The 13,175-nt window shown below is 40.2% G+C and overlaps 1 protein-coding gene across 1 annotated transcript in view; it reads right to left on the reverse strand.

Annotated features, from left to right (window-relative positions):
• Nucleotides 1–13,175, reverse strand: part of MAML2 (mastermind-like 2 (Drosophila)) — a 402,462-nt gene that overhangs the window by 19,046 nt on the left and 370,241 nt on the right. The window contains exon 4 of the mRNA XM_010862134.1: nucleotides 456–659. Coding sequence (XP_010860436.1) covers nucleotides 456–659 — 204 coding nt within the window. The remainder of the gene's footprint in view (nucleotides 1–455; nucleotides 660–13,175) is intronic.

Genomic DNA, 13,175 nt, shown 5'->3' on the forward strand with positions numbered 1-13,175 from the left:
TGAGATGCTTTATTTTGGAAGCCAAATTTTAAGTTTTGGAACTCCACACTGGCTTTTAAAGCTGCTTTGAAAACTCTTTTATCTCTAAAATCAGTTTGGATTTGAGTTGATTAAAGTTTTGTCCCTATTTTCTGCCCCACGGCACTGTGGAACAACACTGGTTTCTTTTTCCTGATTCCAAGGCCTATGTGGTGGTTCTGAACATTCCTGGGCTGGGCAGGGCTAATCAGCCCAGGTGCTGTGGATTCCAACTGTCCAGCACCTGGTAAATCAAGTTTTTTTTTTTGCCCTGTAGCACTTTATGTATGGAATTAATCTCTCTTACAGTCAAGACACCCTGGTTGCTGTGCCATAGAGGGACACAGATACAAGGGCAGCAAGTAGAAATGGAAACTGATGAATTCCCTCTGTTGGGCCAACAGGTATGCACGGTAGGAATTAGGAGAACATTTTACCGCATCAGCCAGCATCTGCTGCTGGAGGAGAAGCTGCTGTTTCTGCTCCATGATCTGCCTCTGCAGAGTCTGTTTCTTTCCCATCAATTGCTGATTCAACAGTGATTGCTGGGAGTTCATGTAACCACTTCCAGTGTTTGGATTTGAGCAGGGGTTGGGACTTGGACTGGGGCCTGCGTTCTGGCCTACCACAGAGTGTTGATCCTGAAAAAGAGAAAGGGAGGGGGGCGGAAAGCTACTGTGAATTAAAAGAAAAAAAGTCACGCCAAGATCATAAGCTTAGATTCCAAACATTTTTCAGCTTGTTAAGATCAAACAAGGTTAATGGGTTGGAGATCAGAGAATCGCTTTTTAAATGTAGGAGAAATAATTGCATGTCACAGCAACGAAAGCAGCTGGGTTAATGACATTAGGGAACTGGAAAAGCTCTCATATGACTCTGATGGGGGAACCTCCACATTCCAGAAGGTGTTTATGGAACCTCAAAGAAAATTATCGTAAAAACGTACGGCAAACGTCTCAATTGCTCAGGAACAAACACATCATAAAGTAACAAGTTCTTCCTTTTCCCTAAAGTTAGCCCATATCATGGCTGATCCTGCAATAAACATCATTTCAATTCATGCATTTAAATGTTGGATAACCATTTTGGACAGAAGGGGCCTGGCTTTCTGTGATAAGGAGAACCTGTGAGTTTCTGTTTCACAAACACTGAAAGTTGTTAGGGATTTCACCCTTCAGGGGTTTGTCTCCCTGGTGGCTCAGATGATAAAGAATCTGCCTGCAATGAAGGAGACCCAGGTTCAGTCCCTGGGCCGGGAAGATCCCATGGAAGAGGACATAACAACCCACTCCAGTATTCTTGCCTGGAGAATTTCATGGATAGAGGAACCTGGAGGGTTAATGTCCAGATCTGTTAATTTTCCTCCCTGATCAATAAGACAGGAACTGCAGCACACTAAATGAAAAGAACAATTAGAAGTTATTGGTCAAAGACTCACAGTTGCATATTAAATAGTATTGGTGAACTGCCATTCTGATTTGAGGTATCTATCAATCTTTCAGCATTGACAGGTCAGGACATGCCAGGGCACAAAGCTAAACCCAGCCAGAGATTCTACTAATTCCCAATGGTGTGTGTGTATAGGATTGAGCTATATACTGTTGGGGTTACAAGAAAACTAGAAAACATAGTCCTCATTTTGGAGAACTTACCAGGAAGAAATGACATGTTTACACATCAAATACAAGAAAATATAAACTCAAGTTTTAGACAAATTATACAAGTACTAAATCAAAGGATCTGCCTTGCTCCAGAAACTCTGAGGCTGCAGATCAGGTACCTACTCAGGCGATTCTAATGCTCATGGGTCCAGAGAATGCTCTTTGAGAAACACTAGTTATATGGGAGCAATAAAATTCAACTTTCATTCCCACCTGGACTGTGTGAGGTTACAAGAGATTAAAAAGATAAAGCAGCTCCCATGATGTCTGATGAGTGGTAAGCAGTAGGTAATCCATGTGTGGACTTGCCTTCTCTTTCTTTAGTTATCTGTTGAGCTTAAAAAAGAAAAAAAAAAGCCACCAGTCCAAAACCCGGGTATGTGGTCTTGCTTTAGTAATCCCTGGGGATACAGAGTTCACCAACTGCCTCAAGGGCAAAGGGATACAAAATAATTCTAAAATGACCATGTACTAAGGTTTGTTACAGGCCAGTCACTGTGCTTATGGAGCTTCCCAAGTGGCTCAGTGGTAAAGAATCTGCCTGCCAATGCAGGAGACCTGGGTTCAATCCCTGGGTTGGAAAGATCCCCTGGAGAAGGAAATGGTAACCCACTCCAGTATTCTTGCCTGGGAAATCCCACAGACAGAGGAGCCTGAGGGGCTACAGTCCATGGGGTCACAAAGAGTCCAACACGACTGAACATGAGCACGTATACACTGTGCTTAGCGGCTTAGGTGATTTATTTCAATTCATCCTCCTCACAGAACAATGAGCAAGAACTAGTATTTTGCAGATGAGAAATCTGCCTCTGAGAGATCACTTAGCTTTAAGCAGCTGAGGAATATTAAATCAGGCCTGCCTGACTCCAGAAATCCAGTTCTCAATCACTATACTGTCTCTTAGTTGAGACAGGAAGAGATAGAGCTTCATGCTCTGGGCCAAGCCATCTCTCTGTGCAGCAAACATGTGTTGAGCATTCCTTTCAGGGGTAACTCTCAATCAGGCACCTGGAAAGGGCATGTTTTGGGGAGAAAGGCAGAGGTGGGGGGACTGGAAGCAGCTGGTCCTCCTCACCAGTTCGTGAGAATAATTAGAGTCAACTCTGAGGTAGGAAAGCTATGATAAACCTAGATAGCATATTAAAAAATAGAGACATCACTTTGCCAACAAAGGTCTGTATAGTCAAAGCTATGGTCTTTCCAGTAGTCATGTATGGATGCGAGAGTTGGAACATAAAGAAGGCTGAGTATCAAAGAACTGATGCTTTCAAATTGTGGTGCTGCAGAAGACTCTTGAGAGTCCTTTGGACAGCAAGGAGATCAAACCAGTCAATACTAAAGGAAATCAACCTTGAATATTCACTGGAAAGACTGATGCTGAAGCTGAAGCTCCAATACTTTGGCCACCTGATGTGAAGAGCTGACTCACTGGAAAAGACCCTGATGCTGGGAAAGATTGAGGGCAGGAGAAGAAGAGGGCAAAAAAGGATGATATGGTTGGATGGCATCACCGACTCAATGGACAAGTATTGGAGCAAATTCCAGGAGACGGAGAAGAACAGGGAAGCCTGGGATGCTGCAGTCCATGGGGCCGCAAGGAATCAGACATGACTGAGTGACTAGACAACAACTGAGGTAGGAACATCCTCTGAGCATCTTAAAGGAATGGAACTATTCCTAACACATCTGTGCCCAATGTTCAGTCAGAGCGCTCAGCCTTAAATCTATTGACTCTTAGGAAAGATGGTCCTGCAAGCCACCAAGACTCTCCCTTGGAGTGTGCGTCTCTCGTGTGGATTAGGGGTTCAGCTTAGGGTCCTGCTACTTTGTTCTTTGCTGTGCTGTTTTTATCATCCAATTTAACAAAGCAATCAGTATACATTTACTATGTAATCTGTCTTAATTTCCTTGTATAAAATGAAGGTAATTATATTTATGACCTAAGATTAAGCTGGATGAAATTTAGAACAGTTCTAGGCACTAGATAAATTATAGCAATTAATATTTTTCTTATTTCCCTATCTCTCTATTTGTGTGGAGCAGAGATGTTTTAGAAACTGTTGCTTTTGTGAAGGAGCTTGTGCTTCACACGCACTTGGACTGCATGTGTATGTTCAGCGCCCATCATTTTATAAACACAAAGGCCCTCGTGCTCTGCAGGTGGCCACGCTCCCCACTATTCTTATTTTATTACTTGCACCCTTTCCCCCCATTTCTATTAGTTATCTGGCCCATGTGCGCATTTGAAGTTAAGATCTCTGGCTTTAAAAAAAAAAAAAAGATCTCTGGCTTTATATTTTAAAGAAGACATATAGATGGCCAACAGGGACATAGAAAGATGCTCAACATTCCTCATTATTAAAGAAATCAAAACTATACTGTGGTATCACCTCACACCAGTCAGAAAGACCATCATCAAAAAATCTACTAACAATAAATGGGAGAGGATGTGGAGAAAAGGGGATCTTCCTACACTGTTGATGGGAGTGTACACTGGTACAGCCCCTGTGGAGAACAGTTCTTAAAAAGCTGAAGACAGAGTTACCATTGATCTGGAAGAGATGAAAATTCTATTTTGATGGGTGATTTTAATAATTTTATTTAGCAAATATGATTAAGTATCTATTATGATTCAGGTACTATGTTAAATGCAAACTGTACAAAGAAGAATGACCTAATTTATTGTGTATTGATTGGAAGTTAATTTTTTTACAAATCCATGAAATTAAAGGGAAATTAATATAATTAAATGACTTGGCTATATTGGTAAGTGGAATGTGAAAGTAATTAAGAGAACTTATTGTTGTTGATTTCAGCATTGTATTCCATGAAAACTGTTTTTTTTTTAAATTTTATTTTATTTAACTTTACAATATTGTATTGGTTTTGCCATATATCAAAATGAATCTGCCACAGGTATACATGTGTTCCCCATCCTGAACCCTCTTCCCTCCTCCCTCCCCATACCATCCCTCTGGGTCGTCCCAGTGCACCAGCCCCAAGCATCCAGTATCGTGCATCGAACCTGGACTGGCGACTCGTTTCATATATGATATTGTACATATTTCAATGCCATTCTCCCAAATCATCCCACCCTCTCCCTCTCCCACAGAGTCCAAAAGACTATTGTATACATCAGTGTCTCTTTTGCTGCATGAAAACTGTTTTAGTAGAAATGTTAAATTTAAAAAAATAATTTGAAAAGATACATGCACCCCAATATTCATAGTGGCACTATTTACAGTAGCCAAGACATGAAAATAGCCTCCATGTCCATCAACACTTATATGGATAAAGAAGATGTGGTATACACGCGTGCACGTGTGCTATGTAGCTTCAGTCGGGTCCAATTCTTTGTGACACTTTGGACTGTAGCCCATCAGATTCCTCTGTCCATGGGATTCTCCAGGCAAGAATACTCAAGTGCCATGCCCTCCTCCAGGGGATCTTTCTGACTCAGGGATCGAACTGGCATCTCCTGTGGCTCCTGCATTGCAGGTGGATTCTTTCCTGCTGAGCCACCTGGGAAACCCATGCATGCATATATGTACACACACACACACACACACACACACACACACACACACACACACAGTGGAATATTACTCAGCCATAAAAAAGAATAGAATTATGCCATTTACAGCAACATGGATAGAGCTAGAGATTATCATACTAAGTGAAGTAAATCATACCAAGACAAATATATGATACACTTATATGTGGAATCTAAAAAAATGATACAAATGAACTTATTTACAAAACAGAAACACATTCTGTTTTGACATAGAAAAAAAACTTATAGTTACCAAAGGGGACAGGAGTATGGAGAAAGAGATAAATTAGAAATTCGGGATTAGCAGATAGAAAAAAAAACTTATAGTTACATAGAAAAAAACCTTATAGTTACATAGAAAAAAAACTTATAGTTACCATAGAAAAAAAACTTATAGTTACATAGAAAAAAAACTTATAGTTACATAGAAAAAAAACTTATAGTTACCATAGAAAAAAAACTTATAGTTACCAAAGGGGACAGGAATATGGAGAAAGAGATAAATTAGAAATTCGGGATTAGCAGATACTACTATACATAAAATAGATAAACAACAAGGTCCTACTATAGCATAGGAAACTATAATCAATGTCTTGTAATGAATTATAACGGTTTCTATAATATCTTGTATATCAGATCAGATCAGATCAGTCGCTCAGTCGTGTCCGACTCTTTGCGCATACATAAAACTGAATATGTATGTACATAAAACTGAATATATATATAAATGTGTGTGTGTGTGTGTCTGTGTGTTAGTCGCTCAGTTGGCGTCCGACTCTTTTCGACCACCATGGACTATAGTCTGCCAGACTATTCTGTCCATGGAATTCTCCAGGCAAGAGTACTGGAGTGAGTTGCCATTCCCTTCTCCAGGGGATCTTCCTGACCCAGGGACCGAACCGGCAGGCAGATTCTTTACCATCTGAGCACCAGGGAAGCCCATATGGGTATATATGGGTTTCTATATATAAATATAAATATATATATAAACTGAATCACTTTGCTGCACACCGGAAACAAACGCAACATTGTAAATCAACTATAGTTCAATTAAAAAAAGATCTCTGGGACTTCCCTGGTGGTCTGGTGGTTAAGATGCCGCAGTCCCAATGCAGGGAGCATTGATGAACTATCTCATGTGCTGCACAGCATGGCCAACAAGGAAAAAAACCTCTCTGACTTACATTTCAGCTGGGAATCTACGATACATACATCACAAACACCACATATATACTGAAATTTACTGTGGTAAAAAGCAATGTGTAATAATTTGCATTAGGTGGTATGATACTACTGCCTTAGGATTAAAGTCCAGATCTCCTTATGCCCAGCCTTGTCATCTGTGCATCCATCTGTCCATCCATCAATGAATTTGAAAAATTTTACTGAGTATCTCCTATGTGCGAGGCAGTCTTCTATGTTCTGAAGATTAAGAATGTATTTAGGGGAAAAACAAAAAGAAAGGAAAGTGGTGGACTGAACGCTTGATGTTGGCAGAATTGGTGATCACCATCAAAATAATTTCCAGTGAAATCTGGAAAACCACCCTCTGCTAAGATTTATAAAAGATCTGCATGGCAAGAAAATGTAACTCTGTTTCTTTCTCTCTCTAATCAAACAGATGGACTATGCCAAATTTAGTTTCATTCCTTTACAATACTAAAAGATATAAAAATAAGGATAAGCTCTCTTTTGGAATTTTGTAGATTTTTAAACCTTGTAGTCTCTAGCCCACGGGCCTTACCATGTATTCTACCACACACGTTCTTTCTGCTCATGATGGAAGTAATATTTGGCTGCCGCTACATTTTTTTGCCCTTATGTTAGCTATGAAACACCAAACACCTCCTTACACAGGCTTGCTGTCATTGCCAAGATGTTGTGCAAACTTTAGTACATAAAATATTTTGAAAGAAAAATATGCTCCCATCCGTTGGCTCTGATTTCCATACTCAGCCTCACTCTTTGCCTTACACTTAGCCCATGAAGAACTTGACTTAATAGAAACCACGTGTTTCTCCTTCAACACTCATTTTCTCCTCAAAAGCTTGAAGACCGTGGTAAAAGGGCACAATCTCAGCCTGTACGTGACAGTGTGTGTGAGTGTGTGTGTGAGACTGTGAATGAATTAAGCTATTTCTATTAATGTCGTCTTTTATATGGTAGAAAACTTATTTTCTAGAGACTAGTGCAAATTATGAACTTGAATGATCTTTCATTTTGTGTGTGTGTGTGTGTTTTTCTGTTTTTCCAATAGATTATGGTGTTTGATGCTAACATAGAAAACAGGCTTCTGATTCTATCCTCCTGGGATTTAATATAAATTTACATTTAATATGCACTTACAGTTTTCCACATCTGATTGTGTGTGTGTATATGTCTGTGATATGTATTTAAGATTTTGAATTTCTTTTACAGCATTGGCTAAGCAACTGAGTTAGGGTTGTATGCCAAGTACTTAAATATGGTTAAAGATTCTGAATTTTTATTTCAGTCCTGCACAGGACTGCTAGACCAATGAAAGCATTTCTGTATCTTTTTAATAAAATTCTGCCCATAATCAAGCTATATTTTTAGAACTGTTATCTTCCACTACTCTTATTCATTCAACAGATATTTGTTGAACATCTATTGTGCATCATGCATCTTTCAGGCCTTGGGGATCAAAAACCACTCAGCTGGTTGAAAAACCCTGAAGTTTGTCTATGTTTCCAAGTTTTCCAGCTGGACTATGGATGGGAGATTTATCTTCCAGAACGGGCTTGAGGAGATCAGATATATGATGACCAAACCTTTCAGCTGGATAAATCAAAACATGCTCACAAGTGAGTGGCAGCGTGTAAGGTTGATTTCTGTTTATAGGAAACTGGATACATATTTTAATGTATGGAAAATATGGCAAATGAATACTTTCCAAATGTGTTTACTTTATTGACTTAGATCTTGTCCGTGGATCAGCACGGGAAGCATTAACTCAACAAGATCACAAACTATGTCAATGAAATCTGGCAGAAGATTAAGGAAACACCTGAACTCTTCTAAATGAGACCCTCTTTTCCTTAGAGGACAAATTACCTGTCCTTATTATCACCTAAGGACTTCCCTGGTGGCTCATTGGTAAAGAATCTCCTGCAATGCAGGAGATGCAGGAGACTTGGGCTTGATCTCTGGGTTGGGAAGACCCTCTAGAGAAGGGAATGGCAACCCACTCCAGTATTTTTACCTGGAGTATCCCACAGACAGAGGAGCCTGGAAAGCTACAGTCCATAGGGTTGCAAAGAGTCAGACACGACTGAAGCGACTGAGCACGCACGCACGCCTTATCACCTGTTTCCCTCTGAAACATTTTGAAGTCCTTCTGAAAAAAATGTCCAAATTAAAAATTAGAAGCAAACCCCACTATTTTAGTCCTAACAGCTAATTCACCAATACCCTCTTCTTTACAATTTTCAGGCATAAAATAATTAAAGGAAGAGTATGTATGAAGGAAACCCCGCAAACCTCAGTAACAGACACCAGAGTATAGACTGGGCCCCTGGTCTGACTTTGATAAAACGGCTCTGTAAGTCACGGTCAATATGTGAGAGATCTTTTAAAAAAATATTAGCTAATAAAAATGCCAGAATTTCCTCTTTCATTTGAAAGGCATGCAGGGGTTCTGTGAAGCACGACTGATTTCAGCAAAAGGTGAATGGAGTCCAATTAGACATGTCCTAAAGCAGCAAACAAAAATATCCTTGATTGTATTGAAGTACGTTGAAAAATTAAGACTCATTGAATTCAGTCAGCTTTACTGTTAAAGCAGTTTTGTGGGCTGAACAGTGACATAATAAGTTTCACAAAGCAAGCAGTTATCAGACAATCATTGTTCTCTCAATATTAAAAAAAAAAAAACTAATAATTTGGGCATCTGGGTAAAATGAGCTCTCTGTTGCTCTTAACTTATTTTGGAAGGGGAATATATAATGGTTTTTTTTTTTCCCCACAAAAATGAAGTAATGTAAGTTACTTAGGATCCATGAGAGTGTTTTGGCGTGGAATGACTGCCCTTTCTTTTTCTTGGCTCCTAGAGCGAAGCATCTGCAATTTGCAAAACAAATTCAAGATAAAGTACCCAGCTGGGCAAGTTTGTACAGTAGATCTCACAAACTGGTTTGCTGTTTCAATCAATCTCTTTCCCTCCCTTGTCTCTTTCCCTCTTCTTCTTTCCCTGTCTCCGTGAACTAACAGCTCAACTGTTCCTCCAGGCTATTCATCTTCTGAGCTATCTAACTTATGAAGCCATTTATTTATCTCTATGCCTGAGAAACAAGCTGCCTTAACTGTTTCAGATTCCTGACAAGACCACAGGCCCACTTAAGATATTTATTTGGGGGCATGGAGGGTGAGGTGGCTGCGAGTGGCTAAAATAAATGAAAAGTTATTGTTTGACACAACAACAGCAGTGACAATGATAACAGAACAAAGATCAGGAAATCATCCAGGAAACAACCTTTAAACAGAAAGACTGAAGGGATAGAACACTGCTGTCTTGGGTTTCCAATCATTTATTTCAAGGGTCATTAAACTATGACATGATCAGTCAAATCCAACTGGCTACCTTTTTTGGTAAATAAAATTTTATTGGAACATAGCCATACACATTCATTTATATATTGTCTGCAGCTGGTTCCACACTGTGACACAGTTGAATAGTTGTGACAGAGGCCTTATGACCCACAAGCCTAAAATATTTGCTATCTGGCCCTCTATGGAAAAAATGTGCTGACCTTTGCTCTATTTGGCTGTACTATCCAAGTCATGCTAAGTATTTTGGTCTTTTACATTAAACTGATAAAATGCCTTAGAGAAAAGTACCCAGCAATTTTGGTAGCAACAGGCAAGCTGGGAATTAAGAAATATCTATCATGAGGTCACCAACTCATAGCATCACTGACTCAAAGGACATGACTTTGAGCAAACTCTGTGAGATGGTGAAGGAGGGGAAACCTGGTGTGTTTCAGTCCATGGGGTTGCAAAGAGTTGGACTCAACTTAGCAACTGAATGAGAACAACAACAATCACGAGATCTGTTTACAACAGCCCTCCGTTCCAGTCACCATTACAAATAGTGGAAACTGAAAAGAAACAGATCAACCATCCAGCTGCATTCTAAGGTTGAATACACTGTCCAGAAAGATTAAGGAATTGACTTGTAACAAAGTTACAAAACCCAGTGAAAAGATGAAAAACCATATCCAAATCCAGGAAAATACATTAAGGAGAAATGAATGGCATAAAGTCTATTTGCCGGAGAGAATGATAGCTTGTCGGATACAACTAGCTCGCTGGGGGTTGAGGGATGGATCGGGAGATGTTGAAAGGTAGAATATGCAAACACAGAAGGATGTATTTCGATTAATATTTTTCTTTGTCCTCTGGAACTCTGAACAGTAACTGCTTTTCTCTTCTATTTGATAGGGCATTTTTCTTTGCTTTGCTCAGAACCTTCTCCCCCACCCCGCAGGGAAACCTTGATCACATGTTTACAATCTGTTTGGTTCAAATGATTAGAATGAGTTTGTGGTCACTGTAGAGTTCATTCTTCAGATGTTACCTAATTTTCAAGTCACCCGAACACTGCGTCTATTCTTAGCCTCTGGGGTGGACATTTACTTTGGGTTGGCACAGAAGAACAGTTCCATGAGCGAGGAAGCAGCATTTAGGTGGGAGAGTGGCCAGGAACAAAACGTCAGCGGGTCAGGATGGAGTGGGAAGCGTTTGGTAACTCAGGGGAAGAAATGAGAACGTTTTCTTAAAAGAGAAACTCTTCAACTTCAGAAGGCTCTTTGTGGCAGACCTGAAATTTCTGCTCTGTGACTTAGCTTTCGCTTGCTCCCCCTAGAGCAGTGGTTTCAAACTTCTCTTTGGATAACAGTGTCTGTTGAAGATTTCACAAAGCTGTGGATTCGGTCTCTACTCTCCTCCCCTCAAGTACACACACAGTCGACAATTTTGTTTATAATTTCAGGGTGCTTACAAATCTTTAAAACATCCATAGACCATCCAGAGACCTCAGGTTGAGCACGCCACCTCCCATCCCCCAAAGGTTGGCGTTTAGGAAAGAAGAGAAATGATTTCCCCCTTGGATACATTCTCTACCCTGCAAGTCTGGGTTAAAACCATTCATGGATCCTCCCTGCCTTTGGAAACAATCCTAACTCTCCCAAATAGTAGAGAAGTAAGTCCTTCTATGATCTGGCCTCTGTATCTTTCCTCCCATTTCATCTCTCAACATGCCCTTTATTTACTTTATACCATAGTGATATTAAACCACTCGAAATCCTCCAGTATCCCAGACCTCTTTCTCCTCTCCACAATTTTCTATGTGCTCACATCCTTTCCGCCTGGGAGACTCTTCCCGTGTCCTTCCCTACCAAGTAAACATTCATTGCAGGCTCAGTGCAGATGTCCTTTTTCAGGGAATGTCCTCTGACTTCCCAAGGCTGTGCAGTGCGCTCTTCCGTGCTCCCCTAACAGCTGGTACTGATCCATTAGGTAGCATTTCACCCTGTATCACAATCGCTTGTTTGCTTATATCTATCTCCCATTATAAATGCTTAGAATTATAAATGTCCATCACGATATTCTCAGGGTTCACTGGACTCTATGCATGTTTTTGTGTAAATAAATACATGAAAAAATGAAGCCGTGCAAAGAAGCAAATGAGGACAGAACTTGCTGTCAGGCAAATGGGATGAAAACTCTGGCTCTTTTCAAAGGCCACTGGAAGGCCAGTGTAGAAGAGAAGGCAAAGGTGGAGTGAAGTTGTTACATCCAGTGTTGCTTTAATGGGTGTGCCGCCTGAGACGGGCCCAGGGCATAAAGGATGTGTTAGGAAGGAAAAGAGCTAGTGGTGAGTGATGATGGAGGTTTTGATGATGACGATGATGACAATGACAATTACTGCCTCTGTGTTGTTAGGCAGGAGGAAGGCTCACTGATGAAATACGATTTCTACTGACAGTTGCCAGTTTTGAAAGCTATATACCAGGGCATGCGTTGCAGGCGTGACATTTATTACCTCTTTAATTTCCACATTAATTCTGTTTTAATTATAATTCCAACTTTAAAGTGGAGGAGACAGGTTAAGAAATTTGATTCTTTTTTTAACATGTATGCCTTGAAATTGCAAAATACTTTGAAGGCTTAATAAAACAAGGTAAAAGGCAACAATCTAAAAAAAAACCCTCTTTTCTAAAAGCAATTTGAGTGGGTAGGCAGCAATGGTGAAATAGTCATTCTGGGATCAAACAAAACTAGGTTCAAATCCAAACTCCATTTTTCTCCACAGTTGTATGTGGATTCTAATACCTCAAAAGGTGTTGGTTAAGAACAAATGACATAAAGTAAATGAAGGGCTTCATATAGTAGCAGATGTGCTATATTAATATTTATTGGAATAAATATTAATATTTCCTCAAGTCAATTTGATATTTACTGAATATGAGTACAAATATAAACATAGTCACACAACAAGGCATGCTGCTGCTGCTGCCAAGTCGCTTCAGTAGTGTCTGACTCTGTGCAACCCCATAGACAGCAGCCCACCAGGCTCCCCCGTCCCTGGGATTCTCCAGGCAAGAGCACTGAAGTGGGTTGTCATTTCCTTCTCCAAAGCATGAAAGTGAAAAGTGAAGGTGAAGTCGCTCAGTCATGTCCGACCCTCAGTGACCCCATGGACTGCAGCCTTCCAGGCTCCTCCGTCCAGGGGATTTTCCAAGCATGAGTACTGGAGTGGGGTGCCATGGCCTTCTCCAACAACAGGCATAGATCTAAATAATATACAATTTCTGATTGTCAGATAGTGAGGAGAGTGTGATCTTTGTAATAATATCAGCAATAAACCAGCAAGCATTAATCATCCAGTGGAGAAGGAAATGGAAACCCATGCCAGTATTCTT

The sequence above is a fragment of the Bison bison genome, unplaced genomic scaffold (genome assembly GCF_000754665.1).
Source record: "Bison bison bison isolate TAMUID 2011002044 unplaced genomic scaffold, Bison_UMD1.0 scf7180017864478, whole genome shotgun sequence".
NCBI lineage: Eukaryota > Metazoa > Chordata > Mammalia > Artiodactyla > Bovidae > Bison > Bison bison.